Source organism: Branchiostoma floridae, chromosome 11 (genome assembly GCF_000003815.2).
Source record: "Branchiostoma floridae strain S238N-H82 chromosome 11, Bfl_VNyyK, whole genome shotgun sequence".
Classification (NCBI taxonomy): Eukaryota; Metazoa; Chordata; class Leptocardii; order Amphioxiformes; family Branchiostomatidae; genus Branchiostoma; species Branchiostoma floridae.
This window is the reverse complement of record NC_049989.1, coordinates 15,271,554-15,298,935: the sequence shown is the minus strand read 5'-3', so window position 1 is coordinate 15,298,935 and position 27,382 is coordinate 15,271,554. Positions and strand designations below refer to the sequence as shown.

Genomic DNA, 27,382 nt, shown 5'->3' with positions numbered 1-27,382 from the left:
CCATTGAGAACAGCTGGATATGACAGTGGCTTGTAGGGTTTACACCTTATTCTAGCCATTTGATATAGGAGCCATTGACTGATAGCAAAAATGTATACGATGTGGTATCCTGTGTGTGGGCCATGTACGTAGGTTTATGTTTATTGAATCGTTACCTTCGCCAAGAAGGTTATATTTTAGGTAGCGTTTGTGGGTACGTGTGTTTGTGTGTAGAAAAACAGCATAACTTGTGAGGACACCTAAATTGTATTGATATCGTTTAGGGTATTTTTGTTCAGTTAAAGACCATGATATTGTGCAAAAGTGCTTGATTATTGGAAGAAATGGATTTTTTTTGTGCAATTTTTTTGTCTTGAATTGTTTTCGGTTTTGATTGTATTACTGGAATATGTATAATAATAATCTAATGTCAGTATCATTTTCTTTTTGCCTTGATATTTTACTGAGCAAGACTGTATTTGTGACTATCATGACCAGCAATGTATGTGTACCATTTGCGTATAGATTCTATGACCAAAACTTGATAGGTCATAAATCGAAACAGATGCTACTGGTCGTTCGACATGTATTTCTCAAGTTCACTGTCATCTCTGCACATTTCTAGGTGCGGACAGTCCGCAGGCCGTTCCGGAAATGACCAGCCCTCCCCTCATTCCCGAGTCTCAGCAGAACGGACATGTCAACAACCACCACGAGCAGAATGGGAAGGACGCCGCGAGAGGTCCGGAAGACGGCCTGGCGGTGGAAGAAGCGAGAAAGGGATCATCGGAAGGGGAGAGGGTAGAGAAAGACGACCAGGAAGTCATCGTGATTCAGGACATGGGCTTCAACATCAAGGTCGTCGCGCCGGGAATCGAGCCATTTGAGTTGCAGGTAAAGTACAAGAAAAGAATAAGGCCAATATTTGCCATAACTGATGCACCCAAGCTAAAAAATTGGGTGCACAAAAACATTTTGGGGTGCACCACATGAAATGTCGGCATGGCACGCACACAATTTGTGGCACATGCACAATTTGATGAACACAAATTCCAATTTCAGACAAGTAATATCACAGACATTTTATTATCTTTTTAACACTTAGATGTCAAGAATATCGTTTATACTTATGATATTTTTACATACATAAATCTCCAAAAAATATTTGGGTGCACTGGTGCACCCACAAAAAAAATGGTGCACAGCTACAGTTTTGGGTGCACCAAGGTGCACATGCACCCAGTATTTTGAGCCCTGATAATGTAGTATTTTTCCTCCCAAAATTTTCCATCCCATTCTGTGATGAAAATGAGTAGATAACTATTCCTTCTTTTTATTGTAATTGCAGCTACAAAAATTTCATGTTATCAAAAAAATTCTAATATCAATGTGTTTGATTTGAATTGGGGCGAAAGCTTCTGTCTCAAAAATTTGTCTGGTTCTTTGTTGTATAATGCAGCATACATCATTATTATGCTTGTGTGAATAATTCCAGATGTTATACAGTAAAAGCAGAGTTCCTTGTTCAATTGTATTCCCTTTTGGGACCAACAGGGGATAGGATATAAATTCTTGCATTGTATTCTTGAATCAGTCAGCCATTGTCATTTCTTTCTCTCATTTCTCCTTCACATTGTTTCTCTGATTTTCAGTGCCTATATAAATACTTATATAATTCCAGATGTTAGAAAGAGCAAAGTACCTTTTCCAATTTTATTTCCTTTTAGGACCAACAGGGGGCAGGGTAAAATGCATTCTTGCATTTGTCAGTCACTTCAATTTCTTTCTCTCAACGACTTCCTTTCACAAACCTTGTTTCTATGATTTTAGAGCCTATTTAGATACCTGTTTGCATAACTTATCTGTCCTGGTTATATATTGGAAAGAATACACGTCAAAAACATAAAACCTAGTATATGCCCAATGCCCCCCCTCTTCTCTGCTACATTATAGCATAGAATATAATTATTATACATCTTTTTAAATGTGCCCATGAGTATGTGACAGTATATAACAATGGTGTATTGTATAGTAACACAGCTAGCTGTCAATTCTTACATATGTATCCAGTAGTTGTATTATTAGCAGTCTTGTCAATAATTAAAGGCCGTTGTCTCATTTTTACAAGTCGAATACCATGAGTTTGGGTGATCAAAGACTTTAAAAATGGGACATACTACTTTCTCTGCTTGGCACTTAGCAGTTGGGAAAGAGTTTGTTAGTTGAGCACACACTACTACCATACCAACTCCAAGGTCACGGGTTACATTGTACATCTGTAACAGCATCTCTTTTCCGTAGGTCAGAAATATCATGATTGAGACCAGCTAAATTGCTCACTAAGAGTAAGGACTGACCCAATAGGCGAAGCAGGGGTTACCAAGGCTGCTCTGGAAAATTTCTTACATACCCCATTTAAGCTGGAATGGTTTGAGACCACTACACACACTGGGAAGGTGCTCTACTCTTTTTTCGATGAGTGTGCTGGGTTCTTTGGTGTGGGAGGGATTTTAACTTTGAACTTAACCATGAGTAGCTGGCAGTATGTGATAACAATGGTGTATTGTGTTCCCTGTCCAGGTGAGTTCCCAGGAGATGGTACAGGAGATCCACCAGGTGTTGATGGACAGGGAGGACACCTGTCATCGCACCTGCTTCTCCCTGCAGTTTGAAGGAAACGTGCTGGACAACTTCGCCGAACTGAAGAACATCGAGGGTCTACAGGAAGGCTCTGTGCTCAAGGTGGTGGAAGGTAAGAAGAACATAAGTGCAGAAGAAGTTTTTGTCTTCATATTTGAATGTGTTTGACACCTTTGTTAAAAGAAACTAATAGGTTTGGTTGAAAAACCTTCTACATTACGATAAATGTGGATCAAAGTGAAGTCCTCAACTGTAATATGTTTCTCCAGTTTTTTTTTCTAATGTACAAATTCTGTAGTCGTTTGAAGACTGCGCTGAATACGGTAACCCCAGGCTGATGAGCTGGCTCACGCCAAAACCAGATTTTTTTTCTTGATGTTTCATTCTCATTTTGCATAAACAACAAACCAGTTTTAGGCATAACACACCTGTTGAATTAAGCTCATCCACTTAAGCTTGTCAATGTCTAAGATTCTCTCTTAAGTACAAGCCTTGTAAGACCAGACTGACAGGCTAGATGCCCTCACATATAATGGGATGGTCCTATACTCTTTCAATAAGCTATAAGTGTAGTGGGTACTTGAACGTGGTCGATGCCACATAATGTTCCTGTAATAAACATCCATACTTTATGTTTATGTTTTGTTTCCCAGAGCCCTACACAGTACGCGAGGCGAGGATCCACATGCGCCATGTTCGGGACCTACTGAAGTCACTGGACCCTGCCGACGCCTACAACGGCATGGACTGTAGCTCCCTATCCTTCCTCAATGTCATCACTGAGGGGGACATCGGTAGGTTCAGCAATTTCAAAAACAGCTTGTTCTATGCTTGACTGTTGCAATATTAGACTTAACTTCTTCTGCACACAGAATGAAGCGCTCACCAACAAGCTTTTGATCAGTCCTCTGATCCTTGTGAAATGAGCTTGTTCTTTATTTACATTGAATGCGGCGCCTTCTTTGTTAGGACAGAAATTTGCTTGTTGGTATGAAAAAAATGTTGCCCCATTTGTAAAAAAAAAACTGAACTTCATGACATGAAACAGTTGAAGAAAGATTTTTCTGTCATACAGACTGTAAAACTGGAATATATCACTGTAATGTTCCTACTGTTTTACAGCATTAGTATTTAGTTTTATCAGCAACCATTTATTTTTATGTTGTGACTTAATGTGCAACACATTTTACTGAGAGAAGTATTTCACCAGTTTATATGCTAGCAGGACAACTTATTATACCAGCTAGCAATTTTCCTAGATATGTTTTTAGTTCTTTTGTGATGGACAGCCACTCTCTGGAGTATGGCAAGTCTACTGGTTTGCAGTCCTATTTTGCCGGCCTTTTGTAATAGATTGAACTTAGAAGATTAAACAGTAGAGTTAGAGATGAAACTAAGTGACCACATTCAGAACTTAATCACAGTGTTAACACGTTTTTTTTGTGTCGTGTTGTTGTTTAGATATGAAGAAAAGGAAACGCAATGACAGTGACTCAGTAGACTGCACCCCACCGGACTACGTGATGCCTGGGGCAAAGGATAGGCCAATACTACCCCTCCAACCCATGTCTAAAGACTTCAAGGTACGACATATGATTCACTGTTACCAGTGATCATTTTCCATCCAGATGAACAAACAAAACGGAACAGTGAATGAGTGATAATCTGTCACGGCCATTGGTTTGTTGTTCATCTAAGTGAAATTAATCTATAATTGTATTTGTAAAGTTCTTATCTTTGTATTGTTTGTTTGAGAGGAAATGGAATTTTTAGCATTTAGCTGTGTACAATTTTAGAAGACAGTAAAAGAATGTTCTTGAAGAGGAATTCTATGTGACACAATTACTCAAGCAGTTTACTTTTTCTGTTGCTTTTATGTTGTAATCAGGTCATATTTCTTTCAAATCAATATTCTGGACCAGTTGATAACTCGATTACCACACTTAACTTAAATACCAGATTCCTACATTGGAATTGCTGTTGTTACAAATTTTGTTCAAAAAGACAAGATTTTCATGCACATTTCATTTTAAAACATACATTTTCTTGAGTGGGTATGACAGATGAAATACAATGCAGTGTATTCTGCATCCCCCCCCCCCATCCCAGCGGGTCGGATCACCCTCCGACCTTTGGTTGTTGGGCTATCCTACCCACGGTTGGGCTGGTACCTCAAGTATTGCTGAATGAACTGTAACAGTTGTATTCTATGAGTGGTAAATGTTGTGCCCCCCTCCCCCTCCAGTCCCCCCAGTGTCTGAAGGTGCTGACAGCCAGCGGATGGAACCCTCCCCCGGGGAACAGGAAGATGCACGGGGACCTGATGTACCTGTCAGTCGTCACCGCGGAGGACAAACACTTTCACCTAACCGCCTCCACCAGGGGATTCTTTGTCAACCAGTACGTTTCTTTTTCAACAATTTTGTTCATATGTTCAGACCAGGGTTGTAGCCAGTGCCCGTCCTTCCGATCTTTGACGGAATTTCACAGCTGAGGGCGGGAGAAAATTTGCCCATTCCGTCCTCTGTGACGGACAAAAATTGATGTGCTGTTGAACAGCTTAGTCTACCAGCAAAATTTACTCCTCAATATGCAGGAAATAGCGTTTCAGAGGGTCTGAATTTCAAAATTTTCTGGACACCCCTAGGAAAGTCACACCTTCTCCGCTCTATGTGAATCAAAATTGAGGGGACGGAAAATGATTTCAGGCTGGCTACAACCCTTGTTCAGACACTAATATAATCAAATGTAAGATCATTTGTGATGGTAATCAAAATTTTGATACAGTTTTTTCAACTTTATAACCGTTACAAACTTAAAGCGCTTTCCAACAAGCTTTTGATCAGTCCTGTGATCCTTTATACAGTAAGTTGTAATGAGCCAAAGTCTATGTCACAAAGCCAGACTGGGAGTGTGACATCAGCAAAGGGTCAAAGGTGCTCAGAAGTCGGTATTGGCCCCCGTCTTGGGTGTGCTTAAGTGACATTTCCTTGCAGGGTATATTCTTACAGGGAGGCGTTGCTAGCCCTTCCCCTTAAACATGCTCAAGGCACCTCCTAAGAGATGGGACCCCCAATTTTACGTCGCTACTGAAAGACCTACTAAAAGATGTCCTAACCTTGGGACTTGAACTAGGTTGTCCCAGTTAGCAATTAGTTGGAATTAGAGCTTAACTGTGAGGCTGCTACCAGTTGAGCTACAGGGATATTTCCCTTATACAAAAATACTGGAAACAAAAAAATCAAAGTTTTCTTTTCAAATATTTCTGTATTTCTCCGTCGTCGTATCCATTTTTGATTATACTGCTGCTGAGATCCCTGTCACGGGTAGGCAGCAGTCGGATTAAAAAAAAATTTCTCCTATACTTTATATTAAACTCTCAATGCATACAATGCAGATAAACCAACTCTTCTTTGGTTTGGATATATGGCATCTTGCTTACTGTGTAGAAAGACTGGACATTTTTTGTGTGCTTTGGGGCATTTTGGGGGCATGTAAGAAGATGATTTGTAGAAGATGATTAGATCTCTGCTACATTTGTAAATTACACTTTCACACTGGATTAAAATGATGTACTAAAAATAAGTGTGCTTAAATTAGCACCTTGCCAACAGAAAAAATATTTCGGAATATTTTCTGATTTATGTTGCATCCCTGTTGTTCAGGTCGACTCAGGAGACGTTCAACCCCAAACCAGCGAGTCCCAAGTGCTCGGCACACTCCCTCATCGAACTACTGAACCAGATCAGCCCCATCTTCAAGAGGAACTTTGCAACACTGCAGAAGAGAAGGTGAGGATAAGACTTCCAATCATGTATTCTCTTAGTAACCATAGCTTTCAGATACAGACCATTCCTGACTGATCGTCTCAAGAACAATACAACCAACGAGAGGAGGACAATTATCGGTTCAACCAATGAGAGCATAGCAATTCAACCAATGAGAGTGGCTGCATGTCCATCAAGTTTTTGCATGTTCATGTTTTTACTTTTGACAGAGGCATGATTGGTCTATTGTGTAAGGGAAACAAACTTAGTCCTTCATGATCTCTTGCTACTTTATAGACATATCACATTTTACTGTTTACATTAAGACCTTCTGCATATTTGCAATTTATCAGTTCTTGAATAGTCATTATCTTTTATCATATTGTAGTCAAGTAGGTACTAGTAACCTTTTAGCATCGATGTGCTGATTAGTGACAGTCTCATGATTAGAATGTACATCCTCAAAACCATGTATCCCTTATTTCCTACGCTGCAGGGTTAACAGACATCCCTTTGAGAGAATAGCCACCCCCTTCCAGGTGTACAGTTGGACCGCTCCTCAGATGGACCACACTATTGATTCTGTCAGGGCTGAAGATGGTAAGGAGAAGTGTATATCTATGAAAACGTGCCAGAAACAAGTACCTCCTCGTAAACAAGTAGACTCTTCCATTGACCCCATGACCTGATATGTCTAAAGACAGTCTGATAAACAACAGGTCAGACATCGAAGTTAGGGCTGCCCATTGACAAGCATGTTGAAATACACTGAATGAAGGCTTCAAAAAAGTACTAACCCATAGTTCAATCTTTAAAATTCTTCTCCACCAGAAAGTCACTTGGGTCTAGTTTATAAGTATTCAAAGAAAACAGAGGGTTGTTTGGCTCATTCTCGGAGAAAAGCTCGCTCTATGAAAGAAACCTCACCTCTGACCCCTTTTCCCTCCTGATACAACCAGTAGCACCCTATAACTAAAACCTGTCCTTACACCAGCTGAACTGCTGAACTGAACAAATTTTGACCCAAACAGGACAGCTTAGACCCTACCTGTCTCTTCTAACTCAAAAAGTCTCCAGATTGGGCAAAAATTTTCAAGGAAAAGAAGGATTTTCAAGGATTTTAAGTCACACCCAAATCGTCTTCCCATTTTTTGCCCTCTACCGCGCAACGCAACTCTGACGTCAGCCCAACAAGCCCTGCCACCTGTGAACTCTCCTTCCAGTGAGTCCAAAACAATACCTCCCTGTGAACTGGTAGTCTCTTCCATTGACCCCATGACCTGACATGTCTGATAGACGACTAGTTCTGCCATCTCTGAACTCCACTTCCTGTCAGCCTTGTAAGTCTGACCATTTTGCTGACACCATCTTCCCACTCACTTCCTGCCACACTACTGACTATTACTAATATTCAAATAATTACGGACATGGAAGAATACAAACATCCAGATACACCAAATACAAAACCTCTTTACATGAAGGCAATTACAGATGAGGTTTCAATATCATTAGTCTAAGTGTAATCATTCTTAAAGTTTCAGGTTTATGTGTTTGAGCAACACATTGGTGGAAAAAGTTACCAAAAGGAAGATTCTCAAAGGTTGTCTTTCTTTTTTTCCAGCATATACATCAAGGCTTGGCTATGAAGAACACATACCGGGACAGGTAGGTATTAATTACTGTGAGAGCTTTGCATGAAATGTTTTTAGATACTCCTAGCCCCCCCCCCTCCCCCTACATCTATGCAATAGTTTATGGCAGTTTGCATTGAAGCTTCAAGTAAGGCTATTGACTCAGAATTTTATTACCTTTGCGAAGAAAGTGGCGTGTCTGTGTGTGCGTATGATTCTGTTTGTTTGTGTATGTGTTCGGTATATGTGTGTGTACAGACAGTATAACTCCTGAAGCTGTGGGTGGATTCTAGAATCAATGGCATCGGCTCCCAAACAATGATGGGAAAAAGTTAAAAGCCCTGCACGTTATTAAGCATACTAGGGACTCCTTATTAGCATACTAGGGACTCCTTATTAGCATATTAGGGACTCATCAGTTCTAAATGTTTCCAACAGACTAGAGATTGGAATGAGGAACTCCAAACTACCAGGGAACTGTCACGGAAGAACCTCCCTGAGCGGCTTCTCAGGGAGCGCGCCATCTTCAAGGTCCACAGCGACTTTGTTGCCGCGGCAACCCGAGGGGCAATGGCAGTGATTGACGGGAACGTTATGGCGATCAACCCAGGGGAGGAGGCTAAGTATGTTTGTTTCTTTCTTTCTTTCTTTCATTGTCTTGAAAGAGATTGCATATAATGAATGTGTGTCAAAAAGTGCCTTATTGTCTCCTTTTGTACCGATTTTGTCAACTTGTAATGATGTACTTTTGCATGTTTCATTTATTACGAAACCTTTTAGCCCAATTGGGCTAATCTTCCAGTTACTGTTAGAGTAGCTTTTACCCGCTACTAAATTTTTTTTAGAGTTTTCTGAGACGAGCCCTAAATAACCATAAGTGATGTACACAAGAGATATCCATTGGTCTCCTTTAAACGTGACTGTCATCTGCCAAATTGAATAAGTGTGTATACTGGAACAGATGGATCCCATAGCCCCGCCTCCATTAAAACATAGATATGCAAAATAGAAATCTGCAGCTACTTTCTTATTGGTCACATCTTTAATTGCTATGCTATCATTGGTTAGACTGCTAATTGCGGACAGTCAGGATGGGTCTGTTGTGTATGATAAAGTTCACTACATCTCCATCCCATCCCTACCTGATACAGGATGCAGATGTTCATCTGGAACAACATCTTCTTCAGTCTGGGCTTTGATGTGAAGGACCACTACAAGGAGTATGGTGGTGACTATGCTGCCTACATCGCACCTGTAAGTACTATACCTATGGATATGTACTTGGACTATTGAGATTTACAAACATCTGTGGAAGGATTGACATAACAGGTGACTGTCACCTTTTCAAGATGTCAAACCGGAGACCAGACTGTAAGGTTTGATCCACTTACACCAGGAAGGGACCCCTATTTGCTTGAGGTGTGGCTCATAAAAACAGGACCTCCATTTAACGTCCTATCTGAGGGACAGCCCTAACCAAAGCTAGGTTTTGCACCAGTCCTGATTAAAGTGAGGGAAGTTGTGTTACATGTAAGTGCCTTTCCCAAGCGCAAGATTGGTAACATATTAGCAGATTGGAACCCATGTGTTCAAAAATTCGTATTTTCCCAGAACTATCGTAGAGTAGAATTTGTTATCACCAAGCACAGTAGGGGCCTCTTCTCTGGATAGTTTTAAAGAACGCTTGCAGATAGATGTGCAGAAGTTAGGTGTGACGGATCGTTCAGTGTAATGTAACCAGCTGCTGCCGCACCGCGTGCCTGCGAAGCTGGTGTGTCACGCCGAAGGGCGGTTATACCGGCTATATAGATACAGATACAGATGACCTCTAGGTTTGGTTCCAAAATTCTGCCTTTATGCCATACAACCCCACGACTGGGTGGATTTAGGTAAAGGACCAAAATAAAGTATCCCAATACATTAATGTACCGGTACAGTATACCTGAATACTTACACTTGACCGTGTCTTTTGACTCGTTTTGTAACATTACCACAAAGATGAAAATTTAGCTCTGAAAAAATGGGAACAAAATATTATTTGTATGGGTGTTGAAATTTTATCATTGATGTTTAATTTCTTATTTCTTTTGTTACAGTGTAATGACATGAAGGGAGTGCGAGCGTACAATGGGGTAGACATTGAGGGTCTGTACACCCTGGGTACAGTGGTTATAGACTACAGGGGGTACAGGGTCACCGCACAGTCTATTATACCAGGTATGTACAGCACTCTCTGAATTTTCCTCAAATATCTTTCTGGATATTATCTTTAAGTTAATGTTATGTAATAACTACTCTCAGAAAAATGTTTTTGAGAAGAAGAAGTTAAGTTTGTTTCTGACTTAAGGCACTGGTAAAGGTGAAAAAAATCATGAAGATTTTGTCTTGAAGAAAAATTTTGCATTGTAACTTCCAACATAAAAAATTGACTCATCTGTCCAGTCAAGAAATGAACACCGCTTCTGTGACCTTAATGTATGATCATAGAACATGTGACTCAGTGAGCAGTGGATCATAGGTTGCAAAGTTGCATATGTTGTCACAGAAGCAGTGGATTGTTAATTCCTTGAATAAGAACAGTGTTGGACAATCAGGAATTTGGGCAAGTCAAATTTTTGTTAGATAATAGATATTGTTTCAGAATGAATTCTACCAAATATGACCTCAAGCAAAGGTAATATTTGATATTAAAAAGAAAGTCTAGTAAACTCCAACTCAAGTCTAGGCTGTTATTTACATGTTACCAAATTGTTCTTTTGTTCTGCAGGTATCCTGGAAAGAGAGCAAGAACAGAGTGTTGTCTACGGCTCCATCGACTTTGGCAAATCTGTAGTAACAAATGACAAATACCTAGAACTTGTGAGTAGGAAAAATCATTATTTCAGTAACTAGATCAACAAAAAATATTGCTTGAATTCTTTTCATTGTATTCTGATTACCTGAGTCTGTGTTTTTTGTAGGATGATTTGTGTTTTTTTTTATCTTGTCTATTTTCTCAGCTGGAAAAAACGTCTAAACCTTTGAAGATACTACCACACAAGTAAGTGGCAATGAGTTTAAATTTTTTAGTAACAGTTTTATGATAACTCACAACATCTTAAAAATGGTGTGTGTATATAATGTGTGCGTGTGTGTGTGTGTGTGCATGTGTGTAGTAGGTATTAAACTTTCTCTAGTGTTTATCAGTAGTTTCGAAAATCAGGTTCGTAAAATGACAATGTTTTGTTTATTTTTGTTCCAGAGTAATTAATGACCAGAATGAGGAAATACAAATCATCTCATCTGTGGAGTGTAAGGTATGTAGGTGAAGGGATAAGCTGTGAAGTCGTTTGAAGTTACAACCACATGCTTAAACTTCAGAGCTGTAATACCAGTACTCATCCTTGATTTTATGTACCTGCTGAGCAAATATGGACACTAAAAACCCCCGTGCACAGCCCATCTATTACCACTCATGATGATTTATTAATATATGAAACTTGTATATAGTCATCAGCTCTTATATATAAAACTTGTATATACTCATCAGCTCTATCATACAATGATATGTCTTTGAAATAACTATTACAGTACCTTAATTGTGTAAACTACTCCAAATTATACTTAATACTAGTCTTTTTGAATATTTTAGATTAAAATTCGTCTATTACTAGTATTAGTCTTTCTTGTTCTCTTGCAATTCCTACATGTATTATGTTAACATTTTGATGGCAAGGGTATGTAGTGCACATGTACATGGTTGTACTTAAACCCATACTATTAAGTAATAATGGCTGCAAGTTATTCTTGTGTAAGAAATTGTTTGCATCAACAGTAAACTAATCTATACCACAGTGGACCCAAACCATACTGCTTCACTCCCAAACCTTTCAGATTGAGCCATCTTTTTGTGGTTTGAGGTTTAAATCTTGCTTGCCTTTGTTTTAGGGTATTGTTGGAAACGATGGCAGGTACTATGTTCTAGATCTCCTACGGACGTTTCCACCAGATGTCAACTTCCTTCCAAGTGAGTAGGTCACATGATCGATCCATCTGTGTACACTTCATTTGTTTAATCTAACAGTAGAAAATCTGAAAGAACAAAAATAAAGAACCTGTTGTTCAGTATACCATGTTCTGTATGGCCAGTCGCTTGTCAAGACAATAGAATTCACGATGAAGCTTTTCTTTTGCCTAAACTGTCTTTTTTGCATGCTCAAATCTGTTCTGAGCACTGGCAGGTGGATGTCACCCATATAGTCAAACCAACATGACCCTACAAAATATGTTTTTAAAAGTGCTTTACATAAGAGTGTCCCCCCCCCCCCCCAGCAACCTTTAAAGTAGAACAGCCCTTGCATGCAGTTTCTGATGGACTGTACCATGTCTGTTCCAGTGGAGGGGGAGGAGCTGAGTGAGGACTGCAAGGCTCTAGGGTTTCCACGGAAACACAAACACAGGCTGGCCTGCCTCAGACAGGAGCTGGTGGATGCCTTTGCAGAGTGAGTACTTGACCATCAAACTTTTTTTCTGACATTTTTGCCTGTCTTTAATCTATAGACCCTTTCGAGGAGGTACTTCAAGAATGTTAAAGGGGCTAGTAACCCCTCCCTGTAAAATGTAAAGTCAAACCTGTATTAGCGGCCACCTTTGCATAGCAGCCACCTGGCCATAGTGGCCACTTTTTGTTGGTCCCTTGGATTCGTAATGATTAAGAAATAGGCTTAGCGTCCACCTGTCCAACGCGGCCACGGCCACACGATTTCCGGTCCCGTTGATACAGAAACACTGCCTATTGCAACCATACTGCAGCCTTATGTCATCATTTTGCCTTGGGTTCAAGCACTCGTTTGAACTGGTGTTCCAACACCCGAAAAGCCGTCCGCTTGCGGGAGGGACTTTTGTCATCAAACGAGTGCTCTAGAACCCATTCCTTAACTCTCTCATTAACGGATGTCACCACCAGAAGGTTTGAATGTGCAGGTCTCCAGACGGGTAGCAGACATGAACACATATAGGAGCAAACCACTACCAGGGTGGTACCCAGGCTACACAACAAGGGTTTGAACAAATGAAAGAATGTTAAAGAGTTAAAGAATGTCTCCTTTACTCCTAGGAACCGTTACCTACTGTTCATGAGGCATGCAGCTCTACAGCTCATGAGTATTCGGCAGAAGAAAGCAACTACAGTAGAAGAGGTAAGACAAAAGTTTAGGATGTACAATCTTTTGTTTTGTTTTTCTCAGCCGTCTAAATGCTGTTACATGTAGTAAAAGCTTTCTATCCTCAAAATAGAAAATTTGCAAAATACATTATGTTCACATGGCCTTACCCTAACAAACTACTGACCTGTTTATTCTTACTAAAACACATTCATACATGCGATGACCAGCCCCCATCTCTGTCCTGCCACTTGCTACATTATGTAATCAATCACCACAGGATGTCTGTCTGCTACACCTTGAGTAACCATGGTGACAGCTGTCTGGTCCAGGTCATTGACCTTATTTGCTTTAAAGGGAAAAAGAAGAAACCTAGCAAAAACAATATATTTCCTTTCCATAAAGGTAAACATAACAAGGACAGAAGTACCAAACAGTAGTGAAGTCACTTATTTGGTCAAATGTTTTTCTCCCAACAGGAACAGACGATCTCAAAAAGGCTTGTCGCCGCCGCCCAAGGCCTCAGATCACCCGACCTCCCCCCAAAGGACGCGGACGGCGAAGAGAACGGTAAAGCAACGGACGAAGACGCCACCAATCAGTCCTCTCCAAGCGGCGATGGCGAGCAATCCAGCGAATCGAAAGCAATCGAGACAAAAGAGAGTAGAGAACGTGATGGTAAGGAAGCCGAGAAAAGCGAGCGCCCAAAGCTCGGAGGTTGCACAAGGGGCCAGGGTGATAGTTCTAAGGACCCGGTTGACGCAGAAGCGCAGGCTTTGGTAGAGTCCCTGGCAGAACAAGACTCAGGTTCACGTGAGTGCAGCACGCAGTTTAAACTAAACGTACTGTTTTTGGACGTGTCGTCAGTTCAGCCCTCGTCTGTAGCAGTTTTTGCTGGATCTGTAGTAGCTGCGAACCCCAAGATTTAACCCCCAAACTAATTTTTTTAGAGCCTGCGTAGTAGGACGAGCTTTCTTTTTTCTGAAGTGTTATTGTGGTTTTGTTGGTGCTTGATTTTACAGAAGTGTGTGCATGTCTAACGCTTGCTTTGATATGGATGGTTGACATGTATTTATTCCATGTATTGTGTAAGAATTTCTATATATAGCATGTACCTGTGGAAGTTTTAGAAGACCAACTAATTTATGCTTCAATTTTTTGTTTGGTAACTGTTTTCTTCATTTGCGTGCAGACCTTAGACTTCTATTTTGCATGTTGGCTTTGATTTTCTTCTGATCCAGATTGATATGTAGTTCTCAGTAATCTTTTTTGAGTAACAACTTTTTGTTGTAAACTTTGTCTTCTCTCTTAGTGGACGATGCCAGTCGTGAAGTTATCAACGCGGCGTGCCGTGCAATCGGGTCCTTGAGTGACTCAGAGTTTGACGTCCGCTTCAACCCCGATGTCTTCTCACCGGGTGTGACACATCCCAACCCTCAGGTGTGTTTGTCGCTCACTTTTTTGTGTTTTCAGCTTTTCATCGTAATTTTGCCTGCGTGTACAGATCTTGAGGTTTTGTTTTCGGTGTGTCTCCATGTTTGTATTCTTGTATATGTAATTTGAATACACTGTATAGAGTGACAGGAAGGGAGTGGGGAAAATAGTGCCACTCCAAAGATCAGGAGTGACAGGTAGTAGAGTTCAGAGGTGGTAGTTGTTTACCAGACTTGACAGACATTCCAGGTCATGGGGTCAGTGGGAGAATCTACTGATTTATATGGGGAGGTTTGTTTTTGGTGTGTTTGTGTTTTCTTAGTTTTATATCTGCCATATGGACATGCATCAATTAGGATTATAGTTAGAACATCTTTAATTGTGGACTCTATCATTTACAAACAAATGTATGATTGTGTCCATTGGAACTTAACATTGTCCCATTTCATTCACGTGTTTTGGTTAAAATTTTTCAAATCAAACCATTTTGTTGCTAGGGTGACCAATTCAGGAAACAGAAGCAGTTAGTCAAGGATGCTGCAGCTTTCCTGGTTTCTCATCAAATAGCAGGATTTGTAAGTACAAAACTTCCTCTATATCTAAGTTCTAACTTAAGGCCATGTTGATTTGATAATATGGATGACGTCCGCGCGCATCAATTTTCGACCGTTTCCAAAAATAAAAAAGTTTTCAGCCATACTGTAAATCGTGCAATTTCAGCTTCAAAATAAGTACATGTATGCAGTGGATTGCAAAATCACATATTGGAAAACTTGTACGTGTTGTTGGCATCGGTCTGTCTCGGAAGACAATGGTAGGCAGACTGGGTGGGTTTAAGGCGACCCGTCTGCCTTGCCTACATTTGGGTTTTTAAGGTGAAGGAGGGGTGTGCACTTCCTTCTCCACCCTCTCTTCTACTGGCGCACTAAGTCCTACAGGGGCAACGGTATGCAACGTGTAAGACGGCCCCAGCAGATGCAGGTTTGTAGTTCGGAGTATCCGTCTCCTAGGAGGACTTCCGACCGAGGATGTAAGGGGTTCCTCCTACCCCTGACTCATGTGTCATGGCGGGTGCGTCATGCCCAAACTTGTGCTAATGTCATAGAACATTCCAAGGTCAAAAAAGATGTGAAAGAACAAAAATGAAGAATCTCTTGTTCGGTATACCATATGCTCTGTGTTCAGTCATTTGTTCAACCTTCCTGTCCACATAGTTTTCACCATGGAGACAACTTTTTTTTGGTCACTTTTTTTGTTCGCATGCTCGCATCAGTTTTTGGGTTCCCAGTGGATCCCATTATAATCAAATCAACATGGCCTAACAGTTATATCTACACAATGTACAGTACAGCTACATTGTAATACAACACTATGCCGACACTACTAGTACATAAACTACTTTTGCACATAACCTTTATAATGTTTCAAAAATTTTTACCTATTCAGAGACTTCCCTTGCTTGGCCTGAAATAAGAAATTTCCATATTCCACAAATGGAGAAATTGTTTGTAGATTCTGGTTCTCGCCTTAATAATTCTAGTCAGATATTGGGAAAAACAGCTGATCATCCATATAAGGTAATCATCCATATTAGGCAACAGCTGATCATCCTTTTAAGGTAATTGTCCATATAAGGCAACAGCTGAAGATCCATATAAGGTAACAAGTTTGTTCCCCCCCTTTTAGGTGAAGGACTGCATAGAACATTCCATCACGGCCATAGATGGGCAGTCCCTGTGTGAGGCACTACATGACAGGTGAGCCCCCTATCTGACCATATTTGAACTGCAGTGGTGGGAGCCAAATACATTGTACATTTGTCACTTACAACATGTGGAGGGATCACATCTCAGGCCTACCTCCAGAACCCGTCTCAGGACGGAAATTTGCTTGTTGGGACAACCGTCTGGCAAAAAACTTCATGACACAAAACTGATAAAAGTCCATTTCCATACACAATCAACAACATGAGCTCCTAAACAATGACTTGGACAGAAAAATAATAATAAGGCCGGAGACAACTCTAGTCCACATCAAAACTATACCAGTAACACAGTTACTTTTTGTATGATACATGTACATAAGTGCTTTGAACTTTGATGAATGTTGTTTTCTTGTCTCTAGGGGCATCAATATGAGATACCTGGGCAAGGTGGCTGATCTGTTGTGCCAGCACAAACTTCTGGAACACATTCATGTGAGTCTGCTTCTACCCTTACTGAAATGTGTGCAGTGGCATACAGCTTTATTGGTTCATTGACTCCATGTATACAAAGTCTTTGGTATGGGTGTGCCAGTTTTTATATTGGTGTTTGTAGTTGTTTGAATACAGTCTGTCAGTAGAATGGTAGGAAGTTAAGAGAGTGGGTTAGGAAAGAGAGTTCAGAGGTGGTAGACCTTGTCTTAATTCAGAAATCAGACATGGCAGGCCAGGTCAAGGGGTCAATGGAAGATGCTACCTATTCATGGGGAGGTATTGGATTTGCTCTGTCCATTCATTTATGTTGTGTTTTTATGTGCAACAAAATGTTAATGTAAGGTGCAGCTATATATGAAGAATTAATTTTAAGCCTTGTAGTGGCAAGCAAATTCAAAGCAAACTTGTGTTACTTCTAACCAAGCCGTAGAGCCATCTACAATGTACCTCTCACAAATTGGGACCACAGCTTCGATATGTACATTTTGTATATATAGAACACAACTTGTCAAAACAAGAATTTCTACTCCAATAACAAGAAAAACCATCAGGGGGCCCGAAATCTAGTCAAGTCAAGTCAAGAAATCTGATCACTTCTTCCATAGGACAAGACCTAACCAACACCAAATTTCACTCCATTCATAGCTTTTGTGTAATGCTCCTAAACTGCATCTATAGTACTGTATGTACATATGATACATTTGATACATACATATGCTTCCAAAAATATAACCTTCTTGCCAAAGATAATAAGTTAACATTTCTCATGATTTGTGTTTCCCAGAGGATAGCGGTGTCTGAGATGATCTGCCGAGCTGCTAAGCACCAGTTCAAGACGTACATGCAGGGAGTGGAGATGCTGTGTCTGTCTGCTGCAGTCTCGCACTTCCTCAACTGTCTCCTCTCCACCTTCTCTAACCCACATCCTCAACTACCGGAGGACTTCGGGGTAAATTTCTCATCCAAACTAGTTTTACTGTAATACAGTATGTAATATATGTTTCTTGATATTGCCCTAACCTGTGCTAACTTGATTACTGTACATCCATTTAGTATTGCGGTAGGTAATTCTAGCAGTTCTATAGACCGGTGCAATGGCCAAGTGGGTTGGGTGTTGGCTTTGCATTCAGTAGGTCGGGAGCTCGATCCCCGGCTTAGTCATACCAAAAGACTTTAAAAATGATACATGCTGCTTTCTCTGCTTAGCACTCAGCATTCGGAAAAGAGTATGGAAGTTGAACACACGCCACTTCCAGTCCTGGACTAGCTGTTAGTGATTGCACAAAGTTGTGTGGCTCAGGGCTACTGAAACGGAGATGGGCGCCGCCCTATGCGCCATCAGGCGCAGGAAGGACTCTGACTTTGAGTTCTAGAAGTTCGGGGAAAAGGGAGTAGTTCACAGCATTAAATTAGAGCGGTATGAATTGCACTATGATAGAATAATTGCTGACATTTAGTGGTCGAAAAGTGACTACTAAAGTTGCGAAAATCAAGTCTATTGTTTACAAATCCATGCGCACTTCAATTTTCATCTTGTTAACAGTTTAGAATGAAGTTTGAGACCATACATTTGTACTGTAAAATCGTACAAGAAAGAATGTGCAAAAGTAGCAAGTACATGCCATGAATTGCAAACCAATATCATAAATGGCCACTAATGTCATACAATGCCTCTAGAGTGCTGACATTGTTTTCCCTTCCCATTCTAGCTGAACATGAACAAGAAGAAGAAGAACAAGAAGAGGTCCAGGCATTACCCTATAGCAAACCATGGTGAGTTGGCTTAAACTTGACACAACGGTAAACTGCCTTTAGGCATAACACAACAGTTGTGTACAATACATGTAAGTATACAAGCTGCGTAAGACTGGGCTGTAAGGTTTAACCCACTTACACCGGGAATCGGGGTGGACCCATGTTTTTTCATTTAGTGCGGTGGGATCACGATCAAAATTGGCTCTCTTCAAACATGGGACCTCTGACTTTCTGTCCAACCTACATCAGGGGTGCCTAAGCATTTGCACGAACCCTATGAGATTCGTCCGGACACTACTGTAATTCCTGATTTTTTTCAATGAACTTTTATGTTCACGGTTTTCACTGTGACAACTGTAACGTGAACTTATCATTACCGATAACAAATAATTTGTCAATAGTGACAATAACTATTGATTCGTTCACTGTGAACATTTAGTTCCGAACAAGTTAGATTTTCTCAGACCGTGAAAGTTTGGTATCGAGAAGACAAAGTGAATTACAGTATGTGATACACAAGAATCCGAATACGAAAACGCACAAACTTTATGAAAATCACACGATTAACTATGTGGCACACACGAACCTTATGCGATTTGCACATACCTTATGGGAATGACGTAATGTCAAGTGCCTTTCACAAGGCCACAAAATTGTGGCCTCAAAGGGAGTCAAACCCAGAATCTTAACACTGCCTTTGCCAACACTATTCTTGGGTATAATACACAGTCATGTATCGCACAATGTATCATAAATGTAAGACATACATTGTTAAATGGTGCCACACAAGATCAATGTATCTCCAACTCTCCCCACAGTTGACAGAGAATGGGCCAGCCTAAGTCCACAGGACATGTGGTCCAACATCAGGACTGAAGTCAAGGAGTATTTCGACTTCAACCTTACCTGGTAAGGTATCTTGTACTTATCATCCGACACTTAACGTTTGACTAGAAAAAGTCTTCCACTTAGTAGGAACAGATGTAGTTTGCAATTATGATGCTACAGTTAGAAGAAAGTGTTTAAGGTTTGTTTGTCTGTTTGTTTGTTTGTTTAAGCCTTTGTTTGTCCATGAGAACCTCCAAGTGGCTCAAGCCACTTTCATTTACTATAATAATATGGTAATGCAAGAAGAGGTAAGGGTCAGAAAACATATTACAAAGATATTAAATCCATATTATATTAAACATATATCCTTATTATTTACATAGTTATTACATGAAATTGGAAAAAAAACATCAGCAATATGAAACGCAGCATTTGTTCAGGTATTTTCAGTTATTACAAAAGTTTTAAAGAAATCTTGACAAAATATAAACTAAACACCTTGTAGCATTGTCAGTCACAGTCATTGTTCTATACCAACAACAGATTCAAATTTTGTAACTGCCTTTCCAGTGACAGTTGTGACTCTGCAGTTGAAACCTACGGCCTACAGAAGACGTCCCTGCTGAGAGAGATCTGTATAAAGTGTGGTGTGCAGGTGCTGCTGAGGGAGTACAACTTTGACTCCAAACACAGGGCCACCTTCACAGAGGAGGACATCATCAACATCTTCCCTATTGTCAAACATGTCAACCCTAAGGTAAGATTTAGGGCTGGGTATAAGTAGTAAGAGTGAAGTAGAGTGGAGTTTATAGTAATTTCTACCAAGTTTTATAGCCAATCCTACAGGTGCAGTTAGCGTTGTAGGATTTTAAAGCGCCAGTGTAATTCTAATACTCCACCAAACAGATTTCTTTGTAGTGAAATGGACCATTGGTATGAATTAGGTCCAGGTTCAGGTGCGGACCTGGACCTGATCCTCTGGACCTGTACCGGACCTGGACCTGAATTTTCTGTACCGGTACCTACCCCTAGTAAGATTACTCTGTTAACCTTTAGCATACTTAAGTAGCCGTTTGGCACCCAATTATCTACTGGTTACAGAGTTAGGCAGTAGGGAAGAGGTTAATTACAGTAATGGAAATATCTGGACTAAATCCCCTAATTTGCTATTAGTTCATTGTAGTACCTTTATATTCTGCAAGGTGTCTTAAATGTAACATATAAGTTGATTTATACAGGATTTATATAAGATTGACATTAGTTGTTAGTGACATGTTCAACCATTTAGATGTACTTGTATTGATACGTAATGCCAGTGCCTTAAGTGATGCTGAAGAATAGTGATGAATGACACTCAAAATGTCTGGAAGTTACCTCTGCATCTTATCCAGTTGAAGAGATTGATTTGTCTTGAATTTTAAGTTAAAAGTTGTTTCTGATGAGACACCAAAAAGTATTATGAAGGAGTGAAGTTGTTAGTAGCAATATTTTTGGGAAGTTCAAGACTGCAGTTTTTTTTACTCCTCACGTTCCTTGGAATTTGCATCATAAAATAAAGTTCATTTTGTGCTGTCTGATTCAAAGTGTGTGCTTCAAAGTGAGGTTGTTGACTTTTAAGGAAGAAAAAACACAACAACTAGAGTTCGGGGACCTCATACCTCCATGCTTTTTTATGGATGGTATGTATGTTTATAGTCGGTTGTATTTGAGAGTAATGGTTATATAATATAAATGTTATGGGAAAGTAGTGGTGTATTTATTTAATGACAGAGGATGTCCATCTGATTAGTAATTATCAAAATGTGACACTTAATTGTGTAATGTGCGTTTAAGAGGTCGACGGCATATGGTAGCGTGGTGTTCCTTAAGCTTGATGTTTGGCATTTAAAATGTCTAAGGTTGTCAGCATTATTGAGGTTCGATTATGTGCCTCAGAGCTGTGTGGTGGGAGGAAGTTGGGAAACTTAGAAAGAAGAAGGGATGTGGCCAACTTTAGTCAGATGGTGATTTGATTTTCCACAAATATGTCATAACATCAGCTGTTCACACAGTACAAAAACGAGATGCACACTTTCCTCTGACAGCCCTACACCAACTGTAAGATGAATACTTGGCGCCAACCCCGTCTGTTAAAAAACAAGTACCATTGGCTACGAAAGAGACAACTAACAACTGTCCCTTATCGTAACAAAATCAGAACACCTGTATCGCCCATAAAACTTCTGACACCCAACCCAGATGAGAGGACCTAATGGCATTTTAATCACCATGTCACTCAAATCAGCAGTACAGTATGTGAGACATCCATACCTGTTAAGCATTATCGTTAAATGTACCTCAACTTCTTACAATTATACTAAGTCTTACGCTTCACATCTCCATGATATCCTAAGCAGACATAAATAAAACTAATTATCATATTAAAAAAACTCGGGGTTCCCCAAACAGCTGTCACCTCACCATCTGCTTGGAGCTAAGCCCATTAACAAACACATAAAGCATGATGCCTGTACCAATATATCTCAAATGTAGGGGTGATTTCTGATATTATTACATCGATTATAACGACAGATACGGCTCCCAAAATCTCATCGATTCGAGCTTTCATCACCCCACCTACACAACAAGTATGTAACCAATCCATCCAGCCGTTCTTGAGTAAACATCTACACAGACAGAGACACATAACAGAAAATATAACCTCCATTCCATGACATTTCATGGAGGTAAATGTACAAAGTGTTATGCCACATACATAGGGAAACAAGCCTTTAACATAATGTGTTATTGTTTCAGGCTACAGATGCCTATCACTTCTTCCAGAGTGGCCAGGTCAAGATTCAACAAGGTATGCTAGACTTGTGGGGTTAACTCTAAGATCAACAGGAACTTTAAGACATGTGCACACCCATGCATGTACTATTCTTTTCCTAAGGTTCCTCAATGGTTCATCAGAAAATCTTAACTCTAAAGTATTAAGTGATGATGTTTGAATTCCTTGCTATGCTAATCCAATGTTTCCAATCACTTGCACTTATAACTCTTTGGGCCCTACACTTAGAATTGAATGGCTCAAGTCACAATGTGCAGATAGAAATAAAGCTTGTCGCCTTCCCTGACTAGAATCATGTCTGTGGAAGTGAATTGAAGCAGTAACAATGGAACCATCTTGAGGAAACTCAAGTTTTTCCCTTAACAACCTATGGATTTTATGCAGGGAAGAATGACATATTTTTCAACATAAGCCAATTGAATTCCTGTTACCTTTGACTAATTGCTGACCTCAAACATGTATAAATGTGCATGTCCAAAGCAATTGAGTAGCAGCTGAAGAGGACTGAGAAATGGTTTGGTAAAAAATTCCAGTGGGTCCAATTTTTTTAGGTGGATCACAGGTTTATATTACACCGAACGACTCGTTACCCCTATCTTTTGCACATCTATCTGCAAGCGTTCTTTAAAACTACCCAGAGAAGATGCCCCTACTGTTCTTGGTGATAACAAATTCCAAAGTTTCATACTCATAGTGAATTCCTGTTGCGTATTCCTCAGGATTCCTGAAGGAAGGGTTTGAGCTGATCAACGAGGCGCTGAACCTGTTTAACAACGTGTACGGCGCCATGCACCCGGAGATCGCAGCCTGTCTGCGCACCCTGGCCAGGCTCAACTACATCCTCGGGGACCCTGTAGAGGTGAGACATAATATTACGTTGTTTGTAGTCCACGGTGACTGTTGTGAAAGTGAAAATGATATTGATCCAGTTTAGCTCACTGAAGAGCTTTTCATCCACTTGTCGTGACAGAGAGGACAGATGCTATGTACAGTATCTACAGGTTCCATTTCCCTTAGCTCTTTTCGACAAGCACAATGAATGGTAAGCCATGGCATAATGTCCCATCCTTAGGACTACGACCCTTTCCACTAGCTAGGTGAGCGACACAGCCGGAATGAAACTACTGGTCAATGCATGCTACTAAGTCTTTGTTTTTGGCGTGTCTTTTTGTATTGGTTTGTGGCCATAGTAATCTATATACACTGTCAGTACAGTGGCCAGAAGTCAGAGAGTGGAGAGATGACTGCAAAGGGTCATACTTGCAGTACTGACAGGAAGTAGAGTTTAGAGGTGGTAAAACTAGTCATTTATCAGACATGACAGACATTCCAGGTCATGAGGTCAAAGGAAGGGGCTACTAATTCTCTGGGAGGTGTTGGCTATGTTTTTGCAGTTCCATGTGGACACATGTAATGATAATCAAGTTTGCATGGTTAATGAACAACAATAATTTATTAAGACAAATTTAAGTCAACTGTAAAGTCTTGAGATCTTCGAAGTCTTGTGTTACTTGTTGTCATCTGGAAAAGTGTTAACAATTGAATACATAGCAATGACTAGTAGAGAGTAATGTAGCTAAACATGCCTTGGGTAAGCTTGCACTTATAACTCTTTGGGCCCTACACTTTTAATTGAATGGCTCAAGTCAAAATGTGCAGATAGAAATAAAGCTTGTCGCCTTCCCTGACTAGAACCATGTCGGTGGAAGTGAATTGAAGCAGTAACAATCACATGTCACCACTACACTGTATTACGTTGCTTGTCCTGTGCAACAAACCTTTATACTGTAATTTCATTTAACTGTACTTGATTTTATTTTGCTATATAGGTTTTATTTTAGTACTGCTTCTACTACTATGTATATACCATTACTACTACAAAAACATGTACTTCTACTACCACTACTGTTACTACTACTACAGTACTACTACTACTACTACTAACCACTACTACTACTATGTATATACCATTACTACTACTTCTACTACCACTACTGTTACTACTACTACTACTGCTACTACTAACTACCATTACTACTAACATAGGGGAAAATGTTGTTTTCATTGTGTTACAGCCTAAACTGAATCATGATGCCTTCTTTTGACATGTTACTTAACTGTTGTGGAAGCTTTCTTTTTAACACAAAGCATCTGTTGTTTCCATCTTTGCTTCAGGCCTTGAACAACCAGCAGAAGGCAGTGTTGATGAGTGAGAGGGTCCTGGGTATCGACCATCCCAACACCATCACAGAATACGTAAGTTTCATGATAAACATGACAGGGAGCAGTGTATATTAGATAGCATTTGTAGTAGGGGCCTTTGTTTGCTTGTTTTACATACCTTGTAAATTGCCTTTATGTGAAACACACCAGTTTTGTACTGTACGTACAAAAAGCTGCATAAGACTGGTTAAAAGTTCAAAGTTAAACCCTTCCCGCGCCTGATGGCGCATAGGGCGGTGCCCATCTCTGTTTCCTTAGCCCTGGGCCACACAACACCATCACTACAGCAGGGGGCTATAGCTAGTTCACTGGTAGTGGTGTGTGTTCAACTTCCCATACTCTTTCGCGAATGCTGAGTGCTAAGCAGAGAAAGCATGTACCATTTTTAAAGTCTTTGGTATGACTCGGCCGGGATCGAACTCACGACCTACGGAATGCAAGGCGAACACTCTACCCACTAGGCCATTGCACCGGTGCATAAGGCTGGACTGTACATAAATTTTAAGATTTGATCTACTCAAAGAAGTAAGGACCCTGGTGTGGTGAGATCTTTAACATGCTTGAGATGTAGCTCTTATCAAGCACTATCCAAGGGACATACCCTAGTCAAAAATACTTATTGTCACCGAATTAAGTGGGGTAACAGGTTAGATTCCCAACCTCGCAACATCGGAGTCTGTATGGGATTTGTGATATACAGAAACTTTGAATCTTAGTCAATAACCCCAACCACAAGACCATCTTGCCACCCTCTGTTAGATGCACTTCAACTTGCACTTATAACTCTTTGGGCCCTACACTTCTAATTGAATGGCTCAAGTCACAATGTGCAGATAGAAATAAAGCTTGTCGCCTTCCCTGACTAGAACCGTGTCAGTGGAAGTGAATTGAAGCAGTAACAATCAATGTCCCAGATGTTGTCAATGTGTACTGTTATTGTTGTTATTACAGGTGCTTACAGTTGTTTGTTATTTTCTTTTGCGTTACAGGTGCACCTGGCATTGTACTGCTTTGCTAATCAGCAGGTGTCCGCTGCGCTGCGGCTGATGTACCGCGCCCGTTATCTCGCGCTCGTCGTGTTTGGCGAGGACCATCCAGAGATGGCGCTGTATGATGTAAGAGATCTTTGCCTTTACTGAAGAACATTGTCTTTGTTTGTTCGTTCCAACCCTTGTAGTGCCTGGTGGCACATAGGGCAGCACGTTTCCTTGCTGTTTCAGTAGCAGGGTATAGTTTTACAGGGAGGGGTTGCTAGGGCTTCCTCTTTAACTTCAAGGCAGCTCCTCGAACACAGGACTCCCATTTTATGTCCCTTCTGATAGATGCAGCCCCAACCTAGATGCCCTACCCAGGATAGAAGCCGGTACCGTGGTTTCAAAGTTTCCAGCTAATCAGCACCAGGAGTAATATATGAATGTGTCATTAAACCTTTAGCTCAGGGCTCTAGCCAGCTCAAATTTTTTTTTTCCGTCAGCCATTTCCCACCCTCACACTCAGGGTTGACAATCACGGCAAAGCCTATGATATCAACCCTGACAAATCAGCCACAGTATTCGGTTATTAGGGGTGCCTTGCTTATGAATATTAATGAGCTTGCCCTTATATGGGCAGTCAGCCGTTGGGGATCGGGCGTTGGCATGGTGAGCAAACAAAGTCATGGTAATACGTAACATGATTGGCTGATAGCTTCCCAGCGGCCTTTGCGAGACAGCTTGCGACAACAACAAGCCCAAGGAAGGCCTGTTCTCTGATTGGTTGACAGCTTGTTTGTGGCGACAATCATAATACCCGTAGGTAGGGCCTGGGACAGCAGGGCCCCATAAGGTAGTGCCGTTGGGGACCGGGCGTTAGGAGGATGCCATTTCCCATTGTCACGAAAACCATGAAAATTTATTTATCAAAGTTTGTAGAATGCTTGATAAGGAGTTCCATGAGTGAGAAAGACTGAACTGAGACATTGAAAAACGGGTTTTTAATGAGATTGTCGTATGCGAAAGAACACCGACACACATTGTCAACAATCTTAACAATGGCAAAACAAACGGTGTGTGGCTTTTACGGCCGTGGACGGCGTCCCCAAGCCGCCTGTAGCTTCCACCAAGGATTTTTGTCCGTCAAGGTTGACGGATTGGTTTTAGAATTTTTCCGTCATGCACAGCAAATTTCCGTCAATTGACGGAAAAACGGACGCTGGCTAGAGCCCTGCTTTAGCTACTGAAGAAGCCACATGGTCGAAGCCAGCCTAGAAGACAGGCTGAATAAAAGTTCTAAACAGAAACTATGCGGCACCAGATGTCTTACTGAGGGATGTAAAATATATCAGTTAGCTAAAGAATAAATCCACTCTACTTATCCATTCTTGAACAAAGTTGTAACAGCTTTTGTCTTCCTGTCGTCCACAGAGCAATATTGGTCTGATTCTCCACGGCGTGGGGGAGATCGACCTGTCGCTACGGTTCCTGGAGAACGCCCTGGAGCTGAACAAGAAGTACCACGGGCAGCGCAGCCTGAAGGTCGCGCTCAACCACCACCTGCTGGCGCGAGCCTTCTCCTGTAAGGGCGACTTCCGCGCCGCGCTCATGCACGAGAGGGAAACCTACACCATCTACAAGAGCCAGGTACTGTAAATGCTAGGGCTGGGTACCGGTACGGTGTACCGGTACAAAACCGGTTTTTCTTATTGGACCGGTCCAGAAAAACCGGACCTGAAAAAATTAGGTAGACCGGATGTTGGACCGATTAGAAAATTAACATATTATTTTATCAGCCATTCACACGTTTTGGCGCTTGCAGTTGGAAGAAAATAACAAGAGTGAAGTAGAGTAGAGTTTATAGTAATTTCTACCAAGATTTACAGTCAATCGTACAGGTGCAGGTAGCGTTGTATGGTTTTAAAACGCCAGTGTAAGTCTAATACTCCACCAAACAGATTTCTTTGTAGTGAAATGGACCAC

At 40.8% G+C, this 27,382-nt stretch overlaps 1 protein-coding gene and 2 non-coding genes across 5 annotated transcripts in view; all 3 read left to right on the top strand.

Annotated features, from left to right (window-relative positions):
- LOC118426376 (clustered mitochondria protein homolog) overlaps positions 1-27,382 on the top strand; it is a 39,842-nt gene that overhangs the window by 7,084 nt on the left and 5,376 nt on the right. For 2 of the 3 annotated variants that reach the window (XM_035835717.1, XM_035835716.1), the window contains exons 2-32: positions 605-873; positions 2,560-2,731; positions 3,273-3,413; positions 4,081-4,202; positions 4,865-5,019; positions 6,285-6,410; positions 6,883-6,986; positions 8,008-8,051; positions 8,456-8,640; positions 9,169-9,271; positions 10,114-10,234; positions 10,785-10,876; positions 11,017-11,057; positions 11,259-11,313; positions 11,945-12,023; positions 12,393-12,498; positions 13,113-13,194; positions 13,638-13,971; positions 14,471-14,598; positions 15,090-15,167; positions 16,279-16,349; positions 16,717-16,789; positions 17,574-17,738; positions 18,499-18,562; positions 19,363-19,453; positions 19,943-20,129; positions 22,169-22,220; positions 22,925-23,064; positions 24,381-24,461; positions 25,418-25,543; positions 26,831-27,046. In XM_035835717.1, coding sequence (XP_035691610.1) covers positions 605-873; positions 2,560-2,731; positions 3,273-3,413; positions 4,081-4,202; positions 4,865-5,019; positions 6,285-6,410; positions 6,883-6,986; positions 8,008-8,051; positions 8,456-8,640; positions 9,169-9,271; positions 10,114-10,234; positions 10,785-10,876; positions 11,017-11,057; positions 11,259-11,313; positions 11,945-12,023; positions 12,393-12,498; positions 13,113-13,194; positions 13,638-13,971; positions 14,471-14,598; positions 15,090-15,167; positions 16,279-16,349; positions 16,717-16,789; positions 17,574-17,738; positions 18,499-18,562; positions 19,363-19,453; positions 19,943-20,129; positions 22,169-22,220; positions 22,925-23,064; positions 24,381-24,461; positions 25,418-25,543; positions 26,831-27,046 — 3,803 coding nt within the window. The remainder of the gene's footprint in view (positions 1-604; positions 874-2,559; positions 2,732-3,272; positions 3,414-4,080; positions 4,203-4,864; positions 5,020-6,284; positions 6,411-6,882; positions 6,987-8,007; positions 8,052-8,455; positions 8,641-9,168; positions 9,272-10,113; positions 10,235-10,784; positions 10,877-11,016; positions 11,058-11,258; positions 11,314-11,944; positions 12,024-12,392; positions 12,499-13,112; positions 13,195-13,637; positions 13,972-14,470; positions 14,599-15,089; positions 15,168-16,278; positions 16,350-16,716; positions 16,790-17,573; positions 17,739-18,498; positions 18,563-19,362; positions 19,454-19,942; positions 20,130-22,168; positions 22,221-22,924; positions 23,065-24,380; positions 24,462-25,417; positions 25,544-26,830; positions 27,047-27,382) is intronic. The other variant, XM_035835718.1, reaches the window with a different exon arrangement.
- On the top strand, positions 23,802-23,935 carry LOC118426788. The gene has a single exon (XR_004832474.1). It is a non-coding gene; the product is annotated as a small nucleolar RNA SNORA68 (small nucleolar RNA).
- On the top strand, positions 25,199-25,332 carry LOC118426787. The gene has a single exon (XR_004832473.1). It is a non-coding gene; the product is annotated as a small nucleolar RNA SNORA68 (small nucleolar RNA).